The sequence below is a fragment of the Pimephales promelas genome, chromosome 1, assembly GCF_988280905.1.
Source record: "Pimephales promelas chromosome 1, fPimPro1.hap1.1, whole genome shotgun sequence".
Taxonomy (NCBI): domain Eukaryota; kingdom Metazoa; phylum Chordata; class Actinopteri; order Cypriniformes; family Leuciscidae; genus Pimephales; species Pimephales promelas.
In genome coordinates, this window is record NC_142769.1 from 42,981,858 (window position 1) to 43,003,925 (window position 22,068).

A 22,068-nucleotide genomic window follows, 5' to 3' on the forward strand; every position below is an offset into this window, starting at 1 on the left:
ACAAATGTGACTTGTATACTGTAATACAATTAGAATGTAGACCGACGACATTGTAACCTAAATACAAAAAAAAGCGAAGGTTATTATTATTTTTAACTCCTGAGGCGCATAATTTCAACCACCTTCCTCTCATTTGCAGCCAGTGCTTAAGTACATGTGCTTGAAACGTGACTTCTACAAAAGGAGGCGGTGCTCCATGACATAACTGCTTTATTTAGCCAATAGGGCGCGTGATATGTAAATGACTTCTTCTAAAGCAGGAAGTGCGCTGCGTGTCTGTCTGTCTGTAGATGAGACGAGAAGGAAGAAAATGCTAGAAAGGGGACCGCGGATAATACAACGCTAAGTAAACACACCGTGTCCCAAGGAGACAGGATAAAGCTACATTTGACCAATACAGAAAGGGAGCTGTTTGTGATAGAGTGGGGAACGAGGTATGATGCGTTCATCCGCACTGAATGCGATGCGTTTTATTCTACTTCTGTATGTGTTGTAGGGGTGTCGTCTCGTTTTCCTGTTTACTCTGCACATCTTAAACAACATTCTGCGGTTTTTAACATAACAGTACCTTTTTGTATTTATTTTTTTATCTACCTCGTGTTTTGTTCACCATTAGCGATGTGTTAAGCGGATATTTGTGTATATAACGTATATGTCATGTACGTAACGTTGTCCGTCACAATAACATCATGGACATTTGATTCCTATTTACCCTTTGACATCTGCAATGTCACTTGTTTTCCGTAGACATTCATATCCACACTGTATATAAATATAAAAATCACAGGTTATGTCAGTATGTGAGGTTGTTTTGAAGTAATGGCAGATGCTGGGCCTTATTTTGCAGGAAACACTTATAATCGCCACACTGTCACGATCATCATAACACCTCCATTAAGTGTGTGTTTAACTAGTGTTTATGTGCTTTAATAATACTCTTGATAAATACTTTTTGATATTTAACACCTATTTCAATGCCATTAATGAGTGCCCGTGGAGAGCGTGTCCAGGTTATTGATTTTTCTTTCTAAGTGTAATATATATATATATATATATATATATATATATATATATATATATATTGATGACAATTAATCAGATTTTACCCCTCCATTCTCATTACAGTAATGCAACCATGAGGTTTACTTACATTTACTATTTCCATTATTTTTAATGATGATGATATTCATTGTGCAATTATGTTTTTTTATTACTCCATTACACAAAGGTTATTATTTAGGCTATATTAAATTAGAGAAGTACAACAAATGCAATATACATACTTTTAAATTGTGTGTATGTGCTGTATACAAACAATATTTCAACTGATATGTTAAACGTATTTAAATATGAATTGTACGAACAATACAAAGTTTTATGATGCTGACGTGCTTGAATGATATGACGACCTGTTAAGTGTTATGTTATCACATTTATTGATATTAATAATGGAATTTTGTAAAACAAAATTGTGTAGTATTAGTATATATTTTTTAATTATATTTCTCTTCAAGGTGATTTTTGACCTCACATTATTTTATAGGAGATTACACGCCAAATTTGGATTGTTTTGGATTATCTTTGATTAGTGATTGTTGCTGGCTGTATTTGCTTTATAATGTCCTATTGCATTAATTTTATTCATTCAGATTAATTTTACAAAGCTCATCCTCGTGGATGGATACAAAAACAAACAAAGTCTTCCTCTTTTAATTATGGGACAAAATTCACATGTAGTGCATTTGTTAACTTAATGCATGTTAATACCGCAGTGAGCATGGTCTCAGGGAATCAAGTTGACGGGTGCATTTCCTCACAATTAAAAATTGATCTAGCCCTGCTAACTCAGGAAGACTTCAAGTACCATGTGCCTTAAGATTCGTCTAATTGAAATCAAGAAATTTCCTTTGAATTTAGCACTCAATTTATATACATGTATCTCAAATGTAAGAAAGTCATACATTTGTAATATGATGATAACTGCCATTTTGGATGAATTATTCCTTTAATATGCACACAGCTGCTAGTTAAGGTATTAACATGGGTGTTGTACTTTATGACCCTGTTAGTCATCAACCTTATCTTATCATTTCTAATGCGTGTCACTGTTCTTTCTTCTCCTTCAAAGAATTGACCAGATCACTGTGACTTAAAATCCACACCCATAACATCTTCGCTCTTCATCAGAGAATACTAAGTCGCATTCAAGGACCCCATCTAACCTACAAAGTAAGTTACTCCATCAGTTAGCTATTGTTTGAATAATATTTTAAACCAAATATAGGTCATGTGACCTCATAGATCATCCTTTATTCTTCATTGTATTGTAGTTTACCCAAGCATGGCATCAGTCATCTGTTTTTGTTGATCTTCAGCGCAAATATGAACACTCACGATTCGGAGGTGTACACGGTGACACCGGAGATGCCCGCGATGTTTGACGGCATGAAGTTGGCGGCGGTGGCCACGGTTCTCTACGTCATCGTCCGGTGCCTAAACTTGAAAAGTCCCACAGCTCCACCAGACCTCACATACCAGGATACAACACTCAACCACTTCCTGCTCAAGTCCTGTCCTATCCTGACCAAAGAGTGAGTGTGACCGTTTAGATCATCATTTCACTGCAGTTACCGTGTCTAATGAGTGAGTAAACCACATCTCAGAATAGCTTAGAGGCTGTTCCTGAAACTGCGCTGCTTTTAGCATGTGGTTGCTAAGACTAATGCAGTGCTCCTAGAATCACTCATAAATATATGCGATCGTTCAAAAGTTTGGGATCAGAACGATTCTTCTTTGGAGAAATTTTTGCAAGAACACATATAATTGACCAGAAGTGACATTTTATAATTTTTGGTTTCTATGTCAGGTAAATATTGTTCTAATGAACTTTTTACTCAAAGAATTGAACACTTGCAAAAGTATTAAGCAGCACAACTGTTTTCAATATTGATAGTAATACAAATACATTTTTCTTGATAATAATAAAAATAATTTTTTTCTTGAGCAGCAAATCAGAATATTAGAATGATTTCTGAATAGTCATGTGACACTAATACGTCTAAAATATATTAAAACGGTTATTTTAGATTATAATAATACATCACACTATTACTGTTTTACTCTATTTTCCATCAAATAAATGCAGCCTTGGTGAAGATTAGAGACTTCAGTTGACCCCAAATTGACCTATTATGTGCATTTCCAAAAATACCATGGTAGTACCTTGTTTTTGTACTTGGCACCATGGTAATACCATGTTTTTTAGACATGCATTTAATATTCTTTGAATTAACTTGGACTGCATGTAGAAACCATGGTATATGAATATTGTAAGCATTCAGTACCATGGTATTATTATCAGATTCCATCACTCTAGCTGTCTTTTTTTAATTATCTATTTTATATTGCCAATTTTCCCTTAATTTAGTCATTTTTTTATTTTCTTTATATTTCTTTTTAGATTTAATTGTATTTCAGTTTTATTTTGATTATTAAAACTAGGGCTGTCAAACGATTAATCGCATCCAAAATAAAAGTTTGTGTTTACATAATATATGTAGGTGCACTGTTTATAATTATTTTAGATTTAGAAATACACACACATGCTTGTATATATTTAAGAAATATTTTCATGTATATATTCTATATAGATTTATTTATAATTTATATTATATATAAATATAAATATTTTATATATAAATAATATTTTCTCTTAAATATACATGCATGTGTTTACATAATATATGTAGGTGCACTGTTTATAATTATTTTAGATATGAAGAGTTCAGATGCAAAAGCCTCTAAGTGCCATTTGAAATTTTCTTCTAGAATGATGATTTTTTATCAAACTTGTATATTTAAGTTCAGTGATTTCACTTAAATTGCAATGATAATTACCTATTAATTGTTATTTAAGTGAAATTACTGAACTTAAATATACAAGTTTGATAAAAATCATCATTAAAGAAGAAAATTTCAAATGGCATTTAGAGGCTTTTGCATCTGAACTCTTCATATATAAATACACACATGCTTGTATATATTTAAGAAATATTTTAATGTATATATTGTATATAGAATCTATATATTTATTTATAATTTATATTATATAAAAATATAAATATTTTATATGTAAATAATATTTTTTCTTAAATATACATACATGCATGTGTGTATATTATTTATTTATTTATATATATATATACACAAAATAATTATAGACAGTGCACCCACATTATGTAAACACCAACTTTTATTTTGGATGCGATTAATCGTGATTAATCATTTGACAGCCTTAATTAAAACTATTTTGAAAGCAAATTTGCATAAAATAAAGGCTTTTTCATGCTTAAATCCAACAGCAGTGGATTCAGTTCAACGGTGAGGTGCTGCTTCACGAATTTATTGTGAGCTGAAACAACATATGGTTATTATACTGTTTATATTTGAGGCCAAGACAAAGCATGCCTTTCCAATAACATCATCAGAAACGTTTGTGTACCTGGACTGCTATTGTATAGTGTGTAATACACTTGACAGGGTGATTCATCAAGTCTTGGCAATGTTAATATTTCAATTCCACGTGGTGGTAATCGTTCATTGCTTGTTGTAGCACAGAATCAGCAGTTAAAATGAGAAACATGTCTTCTGGAGGCCGTTTTGCACGCATTGACCTCTGAAGTTGTCTGTTGCACTGTGCGGGTGTGTGTTACTTTTGTGACTCCCAGCTGGTTATGTAATCATTATTTTCCAGTACAGCTACTACACTAGGGGCCAAGATCAATCGACCAAAAAAAACAGCCCATTGTCCGTACTTATCCTTATCTCTTCAGTGCCAAAACTTATTCCATGTTTGTTTGACTAGAGGGTTGTCTAGCAAAACCGCCTTTTAAGAAAACAACGGCTTCAGTGTAGACCATTCAGAGTTTGAAGATCCGTCGGATATTTTCTCAAGCATTGATAATAGTCGTGCATGCCTGTGACGTTGCATTGTGGGTCTGGACTTTGGAGCATTATTAGGCGTGTCACGCCAACGCAGCCCTGCCGCTGCATGCTTCCTTTTTTTATTATCTTTTATGCTTGTGGATGACTGCAGTTCAGTCAACAAAGAGAGGAATGGTTCAAGATGAAGTACAGGGAACAAAAAGCATGTCTCTTCTTTAGACAGTTCTGTGGTTAGTTAAGTAACACTCAAGCCTTGTTTGTCAACATTCCTGGTTATTTAAAGCCAGTATGCATGCAATTGTGGTGCTTATTTTATCTGCCCTAGTAGGAACTTAACTCACCTCAAATGTCTTGTTTTTTTTTTACGGTAAAGCCATCTGTGCTGATCCTCTTGTCTTCTTATTTGACCGTGTCATAGTCTCATAACTGATATTTTAAGGAAAGTCACATATAGTAGACACTGGTTATGTAGCTACGCTTGAGGCTATCATGAGAGCATCTTATGTAATACTTCAGGAGGTGTGGAATAGATTGCAGTGACAATGAGATAGGAAAGATGTGGAAGGTGTTTTTTGTACTTTGTTTACTGCTGTTTTTAGCCTCACTTTGTGGGAATAAATGTGGTTTAAGTGGTCTGGGTGCCTGTAGGAGTTGTTTCATTGTCAATGAGAAAGAGTTATGGAATGTTACAGCTCTAGTTGTGTTGCGTCTCAAAACAGTATAATTCTAGAATTTTTACCTCATAACAGTGATACTCTGAAATGTTGTCTCAATGGTGATATTCCAGAAAGTTACATCTACAAACAGTAGCTAAATTATTGTAGTTGTTTTTTTTTTAATCACTTTGTTGTTCGAGGAAATCTGCTTAAAGGAGCATTGCGGAAGTTCTGAAATTTCTTACCGTTACTGACACCAGTGGCCGTTAGAGAAACTAAAATTGCGAGATATAGAGTCGCAATTCTGAGAAATAGTCGCAACTCTGAGAAATAATGTCGCAATTGCGAGATATAAAGTCACAATTCTGAGAAATAAAGTCGCAATTGCGAGATATAAAGTCGCAATTCTGAGAAAATAAAGTCGCAATTGTGTGTTTACATTTCGCAATTCTGACTTTATAACACATAATTGCGAGTTTTTTTATGACAAAATTCTGACATCTTTTCTCAGAATTGTGAGAGAGTTATCAGGCCAATTCTAAGTTATATCTCACGATTCTGACTTTATAACACGCAAATTCGACTTTATATCAATCAATTCTGACTTTATATGATCTCACGCAATTCTGACTTTCTATCACGCAATTCTGACTTTATATCTCGCGATTCTGACTTTATATCTCGCAGTATCATGCAATTCTGGCTTTATATCTCGCAATTCTGAGAATTAAAGTCAGAATTGCGAGATGTAAACTCGCAAATGTGAGAAAATAAAATCAGAATTGTGAGATAAAAAGTTGCAATTAATTACCTTCTTTATTTTTTATTAAAGGGTTAGTTCACCCAAAAATGAAAATTCTGTCAGTATTTACTCACCCCCATGGTGTTACAACCCCGTAAGACCTTCGTTCATCTTCGGAACACAAATTAAGATATTTAAGATATTAAGATCGCTCCTGCATACAGTCCATAGGCTTCTTGAGGGACTGGCTCTTGCTGTCCACGAAAAGTCATTAAAGACATCGTTAAAATAGTCCAAGTGACTACAGGGGCTCAATCTTAAGTTTATCAAACGATGAGAACACTTTTGTGCGCAAAAAAAACAACAAAAATAACGACTTTATTTCAACTATTCGTTTATTTCTCCCTCTGCGCGAGTCAGGTTACTAGTTTAATAGCGTAAGCTTCTGTTATTGTACGTCACACGCATCACACACACATGACCAGCGTCGGCCAATAGTGAGCCTACGTGTGACGTAGCTCTACGCTATCACACTACGTTAACTGACTAGAGGCGCATAGAGAAGGAAGTGAATAGTTGAAATAAAGTCGTTATTTTTGTTGGTTTTTTTGCACACAAAAGTGTTCTCGTCGTTTGATAAACTTAAGATTGAGCCCCTGTAGTCATTCGGACTATTTTAACGATGTCTTTAATGACTTTTCGGGGACAGCAAGAGCCAGTCCCTCAAGAAGCCTATGGACTGTATGCAGGAGCGATCTTAATATCTTAAATATCTTAATTTGTGTTCCGAAGATGAACGAAGGTCTTACGGGGTTGGAACAACATGAGGGTGAGTAAATACTGATAGAATTTTCATTTTTGGGTGAACTAACCCTTTAAGTGGCGGAAACAAGCTTCCATAGGATTGACTGGAGCCTGGTCGCTTCTTTCCGTCCGCAGAATCCATTTGAAACACTGCTGCTAGCGATTGCCTGCTTACTATGGCTGCCGTATGGATGTAAGCCCAAGTAGACAAGAACACGCATGACATCACATTTTGTGAATTTTCACGCCAATTCGGACCCGACTCCTCCACACACAATTGAGCCTACAGGCTGATAGAGGCAACCGTGGTGGACAGTCAAGGGTGTCATTCTTTCTATTACATTATGATTGGCTCATGAATGGACAAATGAAGACTCTATCTTAAAGATTTTAAGTAAAAACCTACACATAGGCCCTTTAACATGTGATGAATTTTTTGTACTTTTAATTTTTGCCCCTTTTCAAATTTAAATAAGTCCTAAAGTTCATGCTATTTAAAAATCATTTGTCAGCCATTATTCACAAGTAAACATTTATGTCTTAAGTAATGATCCCTGCATTAGCTGCAATGTAAAATCATTCTAATATGTTGATTTGCCGCTCAAGACACATTTCTTACTTTTAATGCTGAAAACTGAGATGCATTAGCTTTTTAAGATTCTTTAATGAATAGAAATTTTGACATTTGTTAGATTGTAAAGGTTTTTACTGTCACTTGATAAATTTAATGTGTCCTTGCTGAGTAAAGTATTCATTTCTTACTGACCCCAAACTTTTGAACAGCAGAGTATTATTTTATATTGTTTTAGTTAAGTATGAATTGAGAAAATAGTAGTCGTGATTGCAAGTAACCATGCCCAAACAAAGAACAGACTAATAGTTTTGTTCATTTATAATCACTATAAAATAAAGCTTTTTCAGTTGTCCGTGGAAAAAAAATTCTCTATTTTGGGCCTCTGACCTTTTATCACAGTAATTATATAATTTCCTATATTTTTTTATAGACAAACAGCTGATAAAAATGCTTTTACTTCATCCTGCCCACACAAGTGTAATATCCATTACCACTTCATGAGCACATTTAATCAAAAATCGTATTGTTCTGGTGAAATCCAGTTCATTCCTATGAGACTGTTACACAGGCAACCTACGAGCTTAGCAAAGGGTCAGTGTGTAATTGGTTAAACCCTAATTGGTGGGCGTAACTATTACATAAGTGCAGCGTGCACCTCTGTGACGCCGCGTGGTGACCTGTCCCAGTGCCTGCTTAGTATACAGACCCAGAAACAAACCTTAAAGCACTGCGGCAATGTGGGCCGCTTCACTAATCGTTCATAATCATCAGAAAAATCGGCACATTCTGTTTTATTTTGATGAAACATTAACCTAGAAACACAATCTTAACCATTGATTTAACCGCAGTTTCTTTTGTTTTTCGAAATGACCTATGCCACACCCATTGCACCTATTTTTGTTTTCGGATAATTCTCATCTATCTGATTCTGAGCTGACTATAAGCCACGTTTTTGAAGTTTTTAGTTGGGCACAAAATCAAATCATGTACCTCTCGGTAAACCTGAGATTTTGCTTCATGTTCTAGGTACATTCCTCCTCTGCTATGGGGTAAAAGCGGTCATCTGCAGACAGCACTTTATGGAAAGTTGGGTCGGGTCAGTTCACCTCACCCATTCGGCCTGCGCAAATATCTACCCATGCAGGATGGGGCCACTGCAACTTTTGACCTTTTTGAACCCCTGGCGGATCATCAGTCTGGAGGTCAGTGCCATGTAGTCAGGCGCATTTAGTCTGTAACACTACTCTTCATTGTGGAAACCTGATAAATGAAAGTGCGCTCGTTTCAAGGAGAAAGCATCACTTAAATTACATTTGAATAGTTTGCTTACTCATCGTTCGCCTCAAAGAGATATTAAATAAAGCACATTCATGTAAAGATCAATATGAAATGCCATTTGCAACCTTGTGATCTTTCTGAGGAAAACTAAAAAAGAGATGTTTTTCTAAATAATATTTTAAGTTATAAATACATGTTAACAATTGCACAAAATATTTGCCATAAATATTATGTCGATATTTAAGATGACTACAGCACAGAAATTCAGTTCAGTTCAAAAAACTTTTGCTGATATTTTACTCACCCCCATGTCATCCAAGATGTCCATGTCTATCTTTCTTCAGTCGAAAAGAAATTAAGGTTTTTGATGAAAACATTCCAGGATTTTTCTCCATATAATGGACTTCAATGGGAACCAAACCGTTCAAGGTCCAAAATACAGTTTCAGTGCAAACTGCAAACTGTTCAAAGGGCTTTAAACGATTCCAGATGATAAATAAAGGTCTTATCAAGCTAAACGATCGCTCATTTAAAAAAACAATAACAAAAGTTAAGTTTTATAAGCTCAAATGGTCGCCTTGCTCTGTTCTGTGATGAGCGTTCGTGACTCTCCTGTTCAAACACGTTCATCAAAATGAACGAATCTTTTTCCGAGTCAATTCATTATTTCGTTCGTTGAATCAACCAAATGACACAAAAAAGATTTGTTCATCTTGAAACTGTATTTTGGCCCTTGACCCGTTTGGTTCCCATTAAAGTCCGTTATATGGAGAAAAATCCTGGATTGTTTTCATCAAATTTCTTTTCGACTGAAGAAAGAATGACATGGACGTCTTGGATAACATGGGGGTGAGTAAATTATCAGCAAATTTTTTTTTTTTTTTTAAATTAAAAACTACTCCTTTAAGTTAATTTAGTATATAAATTAAACAAAACATCGATCTGTCCTATTGCATTATGTCAATGCATTAGAAAGTGTTGTACAAACAATGTATTTTGCACTTGTTTGCTTTGTGCCAACATTGTGACACATTACCTGGAAAAGAAAAGATAAACGCACCACATTTGCTTGGTAATGTTGATCAACTCAAGCATTTATTTGCATGTATTTGTCTACATGTGTAATTTCTTCCACATCAAGCGCTCTTAATGTTTTGTGTTGGTTTCACAGAGGACGTCACCATGGTCATTTGTCCTGGCATTGGGAACCACAGTGAGAAGCACTATATCCGCACCTTTGTGGACCATTCTCAGAAACAGGGCTACCGATGTGCTGTGCTCAATCACCTCGGGGCCTTGCCGAACATTGAGCTCACCTCCCCTCGCATGTTCACCTACGGTACGAGACTTATGCATTATGGTGAACAAATGCGTTCATCCAGGAGATGTCATATTTGAATGAAGTTATTAAACAAAGCTTGTTTGGTGCGCACCAAGGTCTGGATCGCAGCTTTCACACATGTTCAAATGAACCACACTAACAGAGCAATCGCACCAGGGTTTGTTTTAATCGAACCAAACATGCCATGTGTGAACACACCGTTACAGTGTTTTAATTACAGTAATTATTCTGGTCTTATTTGCTCTGCTCCAAGTGAGACTCAAACTAGCGTCTCTGTAGTTATATTAAAAAAACATCCTGACGGTTTCAAGCTTTATAAAGGTAACTGAGATTTTGAAGCTCAAAAAAAGTGCATCCATCCATCATAAAATGAACCCATATTGCTCCAGGGAGTTAATAAAGGCTTTCTGAAGCAACACGATGCATTTTTGTGGGACTTAACCTTATAAATTAGAATCACTGGCATCCAGTAATGGGCGTATGCAAGTCTAGTTCCTGTGGAAGAGTGACCTCTGACCTAACGCATGACAAATGTGGAAGCACAGAGGATAGAGCGAAACGAGAGAGTCTAAAACGAGAATGTTTAAAGAGAAATGATGGAAGTGCTTCTGTTTGTTGCCTAGCCCTATTTGTTTGAACCCCTATAGGAGTCTACTTCTACATCCTATGTCATGCGTCGGGCCAGAGGTCACTCTTCCGCTGGAACTGAACTCTCTTACCAGAAACCTTTTATCCCTGGAGCCGTATGGATTACTTTTATGATGGATGGATGGATGTGCTTTTTTGGCTTCAAAAACCAATGCACCTTTGACTCCCATTAAAAAGCTTGGAAGTGCAAGGATATTTTTTAATATAACTCTAATTGTGTTTGGGTGAATAAGAAAGTCATATACACATGGGCGTAATTTGCGGGGGGGTCAGACCCAGCAATATATAACCCCCCCAAACCCCCCCCCCCCCCCAATATCATCACATCATTCAGATTAGAAATAAATATGAAATATTCTGAATTAATATTAAATACGTTTGCCAGCAAGAAAGATAGTGTCATATTTTAAATAATCTGTAATGTACCCCCCGCCCACCGCACCGACTTGGTATTACCCAACCCGCTTTCTCTACCAAGTTTGTTTATTATGTTGCGCAGTCGCTGGGATGAATGGAGGAAATAGCTGGTGGTGCATTCTAACGGATAGAAATATGGAAAGGACATTGAAAGGCATCCAGACAACGATTTTTTAATTGTTGGTCAGCTCCAAAAAAAGGAAAAATCCTGACCAAACGGAGGTACCCCATTTAGCTGTTTCTCAAAGTGTGGCGCGTGGGCGCGGCCTACTGTTGGGGAATAGAGACGAGTGGGGCACGACAAACAGGTTTTTTTTTGTGCCCATCTTTTTAATTCCTTTATTTATTGACCATACACTCAAAACAAAACAAAGACACATTTAAATGTAAGCCTTACTTAACCTTTTCACACTTAAGTTTAAAAGTTTTTCAAGGCGACCGTTATTGATCGTAGTATCATTTTATGGTTCCCATGGAGACGCGTCCTTCATTGCTTGTCACACCGCAGCCACAACAGCTGAATGACTGATGATCTGCTTTTATTTAAATTTTCTTATTCAGAATTTCACAATTTTGTAGCCATATTAGGATCTGATATTCCGATTGTCAAATATGTGCAAGTGGATGTGTTTTGTTGTTGTTGAAACACCTTTGCTGTAGGCTATGAGCAACGTATTTTAGGTATCTTATGTAAATTATTAGGAATTTGCCACCTTCAGCTCAATTTGATATTATTATTATTATTTTATTTTTTGTTCTTTTTGCATGGAGTTTGCAAAATGACAAAATGAATCATAGCACAACTAACGTTAGTTAGTCAACTAAAGTTACACACTTGTATTTTCTCAGTTTCTGAATTTTATGTTATTAGATATAATAAATGCAAACACAATTTTTCCATCTACTTTTGAGTCGTATTTCATGCAAAGTAATAATATAATTGCACTTTCTTTTTTCTCTGTTTGTTTTTGGTTTTAATGCTGTTATTGGATGCTAAGTTTTTACAATGTGATGTTAATAAAATACATTTTAACAGTTAAACTTAAAGCCTAGTTTCTTAACATTTTGTTTCCTACCTCAGAAGTGGGGAATAAAAGTATATCACAATGAATTTCTAATACAGGAACGGCAAATTAGCATGTTACCATTTACAAAAGAAAATTATTCAATAAATAAATAAATTAATATATATGGCGCGAGTTTAACCCCCCAATGGTAGACCCAAAGTTACGCCCTTGCATATACACCTAAGATGAGTATATTATGGCATCATTTTAATTTTGGGTTGAACTAATGGCTTAGTATTTTTGTTCTTTCCGTAGGTTGTACATGGGAGTTCGCAGCAATGGTTGGCTTCATTAAAAAAACATATCCCCAAACCAAACTTATTGTCGTGGGCTTCAGTCTGGGGGGAAATATCGTCTGCAAGTTCCTGGGAGAGAACCGTACCAACCAGGAGCGTGTTCTGTGCTGTGTTAGCGTGTGCCAGGGCTACAGTGCGCTAAGGTGAGCCACTCGGTTCTCTGACAGAAGCTACATAATACCTGATGTCGCTCCAGAGGGGTGTGGAACGGGGATTCATGAAGCCATGGGCAAAATGCCCAGATTCAAATCCTGCCAGCTTGCTTTGAGTGCGAGTTAGACCATTTTACTATTGCTTACCGTGGATGACGGCTGAACTCTAGATAAGAATTAACAGTCTGTACACGTTGTACTTAGTTATTTAAAAGAGGCACAGATGGTCTCAGTATTGTCCGCCTGTTTCCTCCACTTGACATTTGCATATTTCATGAAACTCGTTTGTTTGTACATTTGTGCAAGCATATCTCTGTTAGCCTGATTAGAACCTCCCTAACGGCACTGTTCAAAAATTGAAGTGACATAAACTGTGAATTTCCAGGGCATGTTTGCACCCTCCAAAAGGAAGTCAAATGTACTAAGCACCTTTATTTCAACATTAAATGAGGAACATTTCTCGTCACAATAGTTATGCAATTCAAAATGTTGCGGTCATTAAGATTATTATAAAAAAAGAAGAAGAAAAAGAAATTAATACTCATTATTCACCAAGGATACATTAAATGAATCAAAAGTTACATTTAAAATGTTTCAAAGATTTCTATTTCAAATAAAGGCAGTTCTTTTTTTTGTGATCAACTCTTTACTGTCTTTAGAAACAAAGATAAAACAAACATCTACAAAAAAAAAATAAGACAGGGAAGAGGGAACAACAGACACATCAAGAAATGTACAGTATGACAGAGAACATAACATAAAAAACATTTATATATATATAAATATAAATAAAAAGCAAAATAAAATAAGAAATCTTTATACAGTCATTCCTTTTAAAGGCAGTTCTTTTTAACTTGCACAGAAATTTGAAGCAGGAACTGTTTTCAACATTGACAATCATCATACTAGAATGTCTGCAGTGTCACATGATCCTTCACATTCTACAAACATTCTAATATGATGATTGTCAATGTTGAAAACAGTTCCTGACACTGAAGACTTGTGTAATGCTAAAAATAAAGTATTTCCAGTATCATTTGATAATAGACTTAAAATTCGCATGATATAATCTAATTTAATATTTTGGATATTTTGAGCCTCAAAAAAGTCATTGTATACTTGTACCCACTGGCTATAAAGATGTCAGTGTTGACATGTCAACACTAAAGGGCACCATAGCAACTGGTCTAACAACCAAACAGTGTGCATCACTGTCAGAACAAGCTTGTGATGTCCGTACCGCTGAGCAGAGGCAGCTCTGGAATGCAGTGGGTGTGTTTGGACTTCAGTAAATCTGAAGCCACACCTTTGCTGTCTGTTGTGTTTGTCAGCAGCTCTGCTGGGTTTTTTACAGCATGTCCACACACTTGGCACTGCCAAAACAGTCTAGCTCTGCCTTCAGACCGGATTACCGAATCTATAAAGCCCCTGCTAATCTGCTCTCCCCTATTATCTGCTGGATTATTATATTCAAGATCCCTTTTAATGCACCTTATGAATTTAGATGGAATTGATATTGAAGGGCTCATGCATATCTTAGTTGATTGTTTCTAAGTCCACTTAATCAGCATTATGAGTCTAACACATATATATATATATATATATATAAAAATATATATATATATATTTATTTATTTATTTATTTATTTATTTAACACACTGGTGTTCAAAAAGGTTTTGGATCGGTAAGATTTTTAAAAAAAATTCTCTTTTTTTTAAAGTCTCTTATGCTCATCAAGACTTATAATTTATTTGATTAAAAATACCACAAAAAACTGCAGTATTGTTAAAAATCATGAAAAAAATAAAAGAACTGTTTTCTATTTGAATATATTTGAATATATAATATAAATGCAAAGCTGAATTTTCAGCATCATTACTCTAGTCTTCAGTGTCACATGATCCTTCAGAAATCGTTCTTCAGAAATTTGCTTTTTTGATGCTCAAAAAACATTAATTATTATTATCAATGTTGAAAATGTATTTAAATATTTAATTTATTTGAAACGGAATCTTTTTTAACACTTTAAATGTCTTTACTGTAACTTTTGATCAATTGAATATAGATACTTGCTGAATAAAAGTGTTGATTTATATATTTTATATTGTGTATATATATATAAATACACAATATAATATAAAAAATAATAATATAATATATAATATAAAAAAATATAATATATAAAAATACACAATATAATAATATATATATATATTTATATTTGTTTTTTACTTAATTTGATTGTTATTTAGTGTTCAATCATAACATTTAAAAGTATGAAAAACACATCCTTTTTTTTAAATAGCGTTGAAAAATTGTGTTGTGTATTTGTGCTTTACTTCAGAGCTCAGGAGACGTTTCTGCAGTGGGACCAGTGTCGTCGTTTCTATAACTTCCTCATGGCCGACAACATGAAGAAGATCATTTTGTCCCACAGGTACCGTTCATCTTGTCTTTGGCATTGAATCTCTAGACAGATGTCTCTGTGAGCAGTGTTTAGTTGCCAGCTGTGACGTTCACTCTTCTCCTGAAACTGTTTTGAGCTCACATGTTCTTTTGCAATCAAGCCATTAGGAGACCTCAGAATAACTTACAGTAATGCTGTCACTGATGATACAAAAACAAGATAAATGTACTGCCTTCTGAGTGGTAAGAGTATACAAATCTAACCACCGAGTTGTCATTTTAACAGAGTCAGGAGAGCGTTTCTTTTTTGTTCAACAGGAGCTCCTTGTTCGGTATGGGCTCCACTAAAATGGTGGATGCAGATCTGAGCCGGCTCTATACTGCCACATCACTCATGCAGATCGATGACAACATCATGAGGTGAGTGCAAGGACATGGCTAAATGTGAATCATTTTCAAACGTTCTTGTGAAACCGAGACGAGAGACACAGTTTGAGACCCGAGAAATGTGATAGACCACACACTGAGACATATTAGTATTTTTAGGGGTTATTTTATGTCACTTTCTCTGAAATTGAATCTTCACTTCGCATTGTCAAAGAATTTTTTGTGCTTTAATTTATAGAATACCATGTTTACCGTAGCTATTGTTACCGCAATAGAATTGTGCTTATATCCTGCTTGTATGCTCTAGTTTAATCTCTTTCCCTGCCAGCGTTTCTTTTTTTATTTAAAGGGTTAGTTCACCCAAAAATGAAAATTAAGTCATTAATGACTCACCCCCATGCTGTACCAACCCCGTAAGACCTTCGTTCATCTTCGGAACACAAATAAAGATATTTTTGATTGAATCTGAGAGCTGGATCAGTCCTACATAGACTTCCTAAGGGACTGGCTCTTGATGGCCCATAAAGTCATTAAAGAAAAGGTTTAAATATTCCATGTGCCTACAGCGGCTCAATTATAAGTTTATCAAGCGACGAGACTACTTTTTGTGCGAAAAAAACATAAATAACGACTTTATTCCACTATTCCATTACTTCCTTATTGGCGCATGCGCGAGAACTGAGACGAGGACGTTCTCATTCGTCTACTTCTTGTTACCGGCTGCTCACCGCTTAGGAGTTTTACCGCCCCCCTACCGTATAAGATGATGTGCTGATATAGCTGGAAGCGCAAAACTTTCTATTTACAAGCAGAGGAAGATGTGCGCTGTACATACGCTTTTCAATTTGCGTATTTTCCGCACTATAAGGTGCACTTAAAAGCCTTTTAATCTTCTAAAAAAACGACAGTGTTCCTTATAATCCGGAGCGCCTTATATATGGATCATCATTTTATACGGTAGGGGGCGGTAAAACTCCTAAGCGGTGAGCAGCCGGTAACAAGAAGTGGTCGAATGAGAACGTCCTCGTCTCAGTTCTCGCGCATGCGCCCATAAGGAAGTAATGGAATATTGGAATAAAGTCGTTATTTATGTTTTTTTCGCACAAAAAGTAGTCTCGTCGCTTAATAAACTTATAATTGAGCCGCTGTAGGCACATGGAATATTTAAACCTTTTCTGTAATGACTTTATGGGCCGTCAAGAGCCAGTCCCTTAGGAAGCCTATGGAAGAGTGATCCAGCTCTCAGATTCAATCAAAAATATCTTTATTTGTGTTCCGAAGATGAACGAAGGTCTTACGGGGTTGGTACAGCATGGGGGTGAGTAATTAATTACTTAATTTTCATTTTTGGGTGAACTAACCCTTTAAGTTGCCAGCCATCGGCAGCATTTTTGATAATGTTCTCAAAATATGGCCTACTGAATATTTTGTTGTATGAATATCTGAACATAAAATATCAAAAGAAAGATCAGAGTCTCTGCTTTAAAAGTCTTGTTTTTTTTTTATATCAACAAATGAATGTGGATACGTTTCATAAAAAATGCAATATTTTTTTGCCGCGGAAAATTCCGTCAATCACGGGGAAGAGTTTATATAAAATTTTACGTATATAAAAATGTTTTAAACATTAAATGTACTCTGAACATTAATTAGAAAATTAACAGTAGTACATTTATGAACGAACCTAGAATAGTAAATTATATTATTAGTCCTTCATGAATTAATGCATTAATGTATTCAATTTTCTAAATATAGTTTCAGTACATGAGTATATCAGTAGGCATACTAATATACTACTAGTATATTAGTATACTATTCCTAGTATAGAAAGATGTCAATTTGTTTTTTAGAAAATTCCATGGTCACAACTCTCTGAAGGAATACTACGAGAAGGAGAGCTGTGTTCATTACATTCATAATGTGAGTAAAATGATAATGGAATTTAGTGCATAATTTTCGAGAGTCTAAGGAAATGTGTGTTTGCTTCCTGTTTTTCACTAGTTTTTCTTGCTGTGTTGCAGATAAATGTGCCTCTGCTGCTGGTGAACTCGGCTGATGATCCGCTTGTGCACAACACGTTGCTCACCATTCCTCGCACACTCGCAGGTACTGCACTGCACACCAAACTATCAAAAGACATGGGGGGAAAACCAAAGAGTGTAGTTTGAGTTATACAAAAGAATAGTTATTCATTTTATCCTCAGTCCACAGAAAATGTGCTTGACCGTGATAAATGTGGTGCCAGATTTCTATAACTATTGGTAAAGTGGAAGAGATGATCTGTTCGCTTCACGATGATCTGTGCGACCTCGTAGTCAATGAAAAAGTAGTCACGATTTTATCACGGTTATTCTGCTCAAAATTGTTGTTATTTGAGAAATGTGTTTTTTACGTTTCATCAGAATTATTTCCCTTTTATCTATAAGCACATATCCTGTGTTACGCAGCATGTCTCATGTGTCAAGCAAGCAGGTTCGGCTGAGTTTCTGTTTTTGTTTGATCAATGTTTAAATGCGAGTAAAAGCTTAAAGTCGATCTGCTCATCACCTAATGCGATCGTGTCTCTTCATAAAATTTGGACTAAACCGCTCAATTCATATGGATTAGTTTTGCGATTTTTTTTTTTTTTTTTTTTTTTTTTTTTTTTTTTTTTATGAACTTTTATGAAGCGTCAAAGTGGTAGTTGTGTAGCTGTCTATGGAGGGACTGAAAGCTCTCTGATTTCAAAGTTTATTACTTGGCCAAAGTTTTCAGGTTAGGAGAGACCTGAGGTTGAGTAATTGAAAGAATTTATTTCTGGGTGAATTATTGAATTATTAATTATTGAATATACTTTGAAATATTGAAAGTGATGCTTTTTTTAACCCTTTTTTTGAAGTGCTGTATTTTTCTTGTAGTCATTTCTGCCCACTTCGCATGGCTTCTCCTACTTCTTCAACATGCCTACAGCCTATTTCCACACTGATCTTTTATTAGATTATGACCTCATATGCCAAAAACACCCATAATTACTACAGAGCCCCACATAAACGCATGTGACTCATGAGATCTCTATTTGCTTAAACATACTCTGTATATAATAAATATTGTGTCATAAGGCAAACTCTGGTCAACATTGGTGGCCTATTTATTGCTAAGTGTGACAGGAAGTCAGAGTTGGAAACCTGAGTGTTTTATCGTGTATGAAAGAGCTCAGTATTTTTGAATATTACCTAGATATAAAATGACTCATGTCGTCATAAGATTTATCACACCGCCTACAATAGATGCTATTCTCTGTATTTGAGCTGTTGCAATTCTGAGATTCGTTGGTTAATTTTCACCTTCCAGAAAAGAAAGAAAACGTGATCTTCGCACTGACACTGCACGGTGGACACCTGGGTTTCTTCGAGGGCGCTGTGCTGTTCCCTCAGCCCCTCACCTGGATGGACAAGGTCATTGTCGGCTACGTTAATGCAATCTGCCAGTGGGAGAAACAGAAACCACCGTGCCTAAGTCAAGGCGCCCATTCCAGCGAAACCAAATGCCAAGACAGTAAATCTTAACCGACCCCGTCTCCGTTGCACCTCCACCGAGACGTTTTCACCGCCGCACACGAGGGGGATCGGACAACTATTTTCAAGCGTTCACTGTCAGTGGGGAATATGTGTTTCTCTTTTGTATCACGGTTTATAAACGACATGAATCGTAATGACTTTTCAAAGGAGAAAACGGAAAAGCCACTCGATGACCAAAAACAGTCATATAACCGGTGTAGCGAGAGCACCTTTTTATATTTACTGTAGTTTGTAGTTGTTTAGATATGATCAGTATATCTTGCCCTCGAATTAGGACACTAAAAACTGATTAGTTATCACTGCTAAATAGGATCGAACAGAGCTGAGCGAATCTCACAAAAAACATCCAAAGTCAAAAAAGGAAAAGGGGAGGGAAGGGGTTGGGGGAGTAATATTTTGGATAATATTAATAGTCAATATTTTGCATAAATAAATAGAAGGATGCCTATTTTTGGACAATTAAAAATGTCTGCACATCCCCTCACTTTTGTTATTATTATTTTTTTTTTGTAAATGTTTGGTGAATCTCTATACTCGCAGTAATGTTTTACTGGAATACAATAGTTTGAATCAGCATAAACTAAAGGCGGTGCAACAAGTAATAAAGAGAATGAGATTTTATCTCAAGATTAATTATAATTGCATGTTATGATGCAAAAATGTAATGGCCCTTAAAGGAGAACTCCGGTCAATTTTAACCTTGAACTTATTTTTTTTGTACATTTGGAGTGCTGTCAGTACAGACAAAAACGACAGAAATCGGTGTTGCCCACACCGTGTTATCGTCTTTTTAAAATTATTACCCTGTTGACTTCAATGGGGCATGTTCAAAACCTGCTTTTAGCCTCTTAACATCCTTGATTTGTCATTACGAGTGCGCAGCCATGTGAGTGGTGTTATGAAGAGTGACCACGGTCAATCTGACTGCAGTAGATGTGAAAGATATTAATAAAAATGATGTTAATTCAGCCAGCTTACATACCTCTATTTACTTCCTGTTTTCAGTCGTAGCCCACAGTAGTCGATTGTCCAATGATATACCAATGATCGCGTGCGCGAACTCGACAATCGACTACTGTGGACTTCGACCGGAAACAGGAAGTAAATAGTGGTATGTGAGCTGGTTGAATTACCATAATTTTGACTGCAGTAGATGTGAAATATATTAATAAAAATTATGTTAATTCAACCAACTCACATACCTGTATTTACTTCCTGTTTTCGGTCGTAGCCCACAGTAGTCGATTGTTGAGTTCACGCGTGCGCGATCATTGTTAACTAAGCAACAGTGGCGACCCAGACTGCCAGCCGATGACGGTGCTGTGTGGTGTTCTGGGAATATCAGCTCAAATGGATGGTTAATCCGAATCAGATGTTGAACATCATTTAGTTACCAATGATCGCGCGCGCACTAACTCGACAATCGACTACTGTGGACTTCGACCGAAAACAGGAAGTAAATAGAGGTATGTGAGCTGGCTGAATTAACATCATTTTTATTAATATCGTTCACGTCTACTGCAGTCAGATTGACCGTTATTACACTTTTAATAAGACCACTCACATGGCTGTGCACTCGTAATGACAAATCAAGGAGGTTAACAGGCTAAAAGCAGGTTTTGAACATGCCCCATTGAAGTCAACAGGGTGCGAATTTTAAAAAGAGGATAACACTGTGTGGGCAACACAGCACTCCAACTGACAGCACTCCAAATTTACAAAAAAATAAGCTCAATGTTAAAATTGACCGGAGTTCTCCTTTAAGAATCTCATTCGGCTAAATAATTCATTACTTCCTTTTGTTTTTGGATGGGAATACTACCTACATGTTTTTGACGACTTTTGTGAGATTCACCCAGCCAGCCATCTTATTAAACAGACCCGGCAAACTTCACAATACGTAACACGTAAGTTTATGGGAAGTGAGTGTTATGCAGGCACTGTGTGCTTCTGGATACGACCGGCGCACCGTTTGAGTGCACATTAACATTTGATATTAAGTAGCTATCTTCGGTTTTTGGTCTGGTAACTGTGTTAGCACAGGCTAGCATTCACGTCGCTCATATTTCAAAACTAACTAGACCTTTTCAAGTATACCAGGGTATGATGAGAAAACGCGTGAATCTATACCAGTCCTTGTCGGTTGAATCCAAGTCACATTCCTAGTCGGATCAGTTTTTGTTTAGCACTTTTATATAATGTTTGCCATATGATCCGTTATGTTGTCAGAAAGAGCTTAGAGAGACTAGCCGACCATATTAAAACTAGAGATGAAAAATGAAAACAAGAGGGAGAGCGAAAACCTTGAATAAATTCCTGGATGATTCCTCCTGATCACAAGCCCACTATGATACCACAAGCACTAAGACGCAGTTTTAGATGGCAAATCCCATTGCGTTCAGATCCTGCTGGAGAACAGCAGACACTGTTGCTGCAGTATTGACTCGTGTTTGTGGAGAACCATTGAAGTTAGTAGAACTAGATTGTGTAATGTGTTGATTTGGGACCCAGTGGGAGACAACAGTGCATTGCTAGGTGCATGTCTGTGAAAACTGGTTACTTAAAGGGATTTGTGTTATTGTATTGTTTTAAGGTTTTTTTTATTTATCTTGTTCATTTTCATTTCGCTGTTTTGTGCAATTACTTGATGCAATTTATGTGTTTCTTTACTTTTGGTATCAAGACTGCCTGAAATGGAACTAATCTTCTTCTTCTTTTTTCTGTGACCCACTTGAATAATCAAAAGCTGAGGGGAAAATATATGTTTAAAATTTGAAGGGAACATTTTTCCAAAGGC

The 22,068-nt window shown here is 36.0% G+C and overlaps 1 protein-coding gene across 1 annotated transcript; it reads left to right on the top strand.

The window, feature by feature from the left end:
* Positions 1–261: 261 nt before the first annotated feature.
* On the top strand, positions 262–19,436 carry abhd2a (abhydrolase domain containing 2, acylglycerol lipase a). The gene is made up of 11 exons (XM_089129817.1): positions 262–434; positions 2,129–2,229; positions 2,376–2,591; positions 8,747–8,922; positions 10,170–10,337; positions 12,728–12,911; positions 15,266–15,358; positions 15,646–15,747; positions 17,565–17,634; positions 17,736–17,820; positions 19,045–19,436. Exons 3-11 carry the CDS (start codon positions 2,383–2,385, stop codon positions 19,257–19,259), a joined length of 1,302 nt encoding a protein of 433 aa, XP_088985943.1. The 5' UTR covers positions 262–434; positions 2,129–2,229; positions 2,376–2,382; the 3' UTR covers positions 19,260–19,436.
* The last annotated feature ends 2,632 nt before the right edge of the window (positions 19,437–22,068 follow it).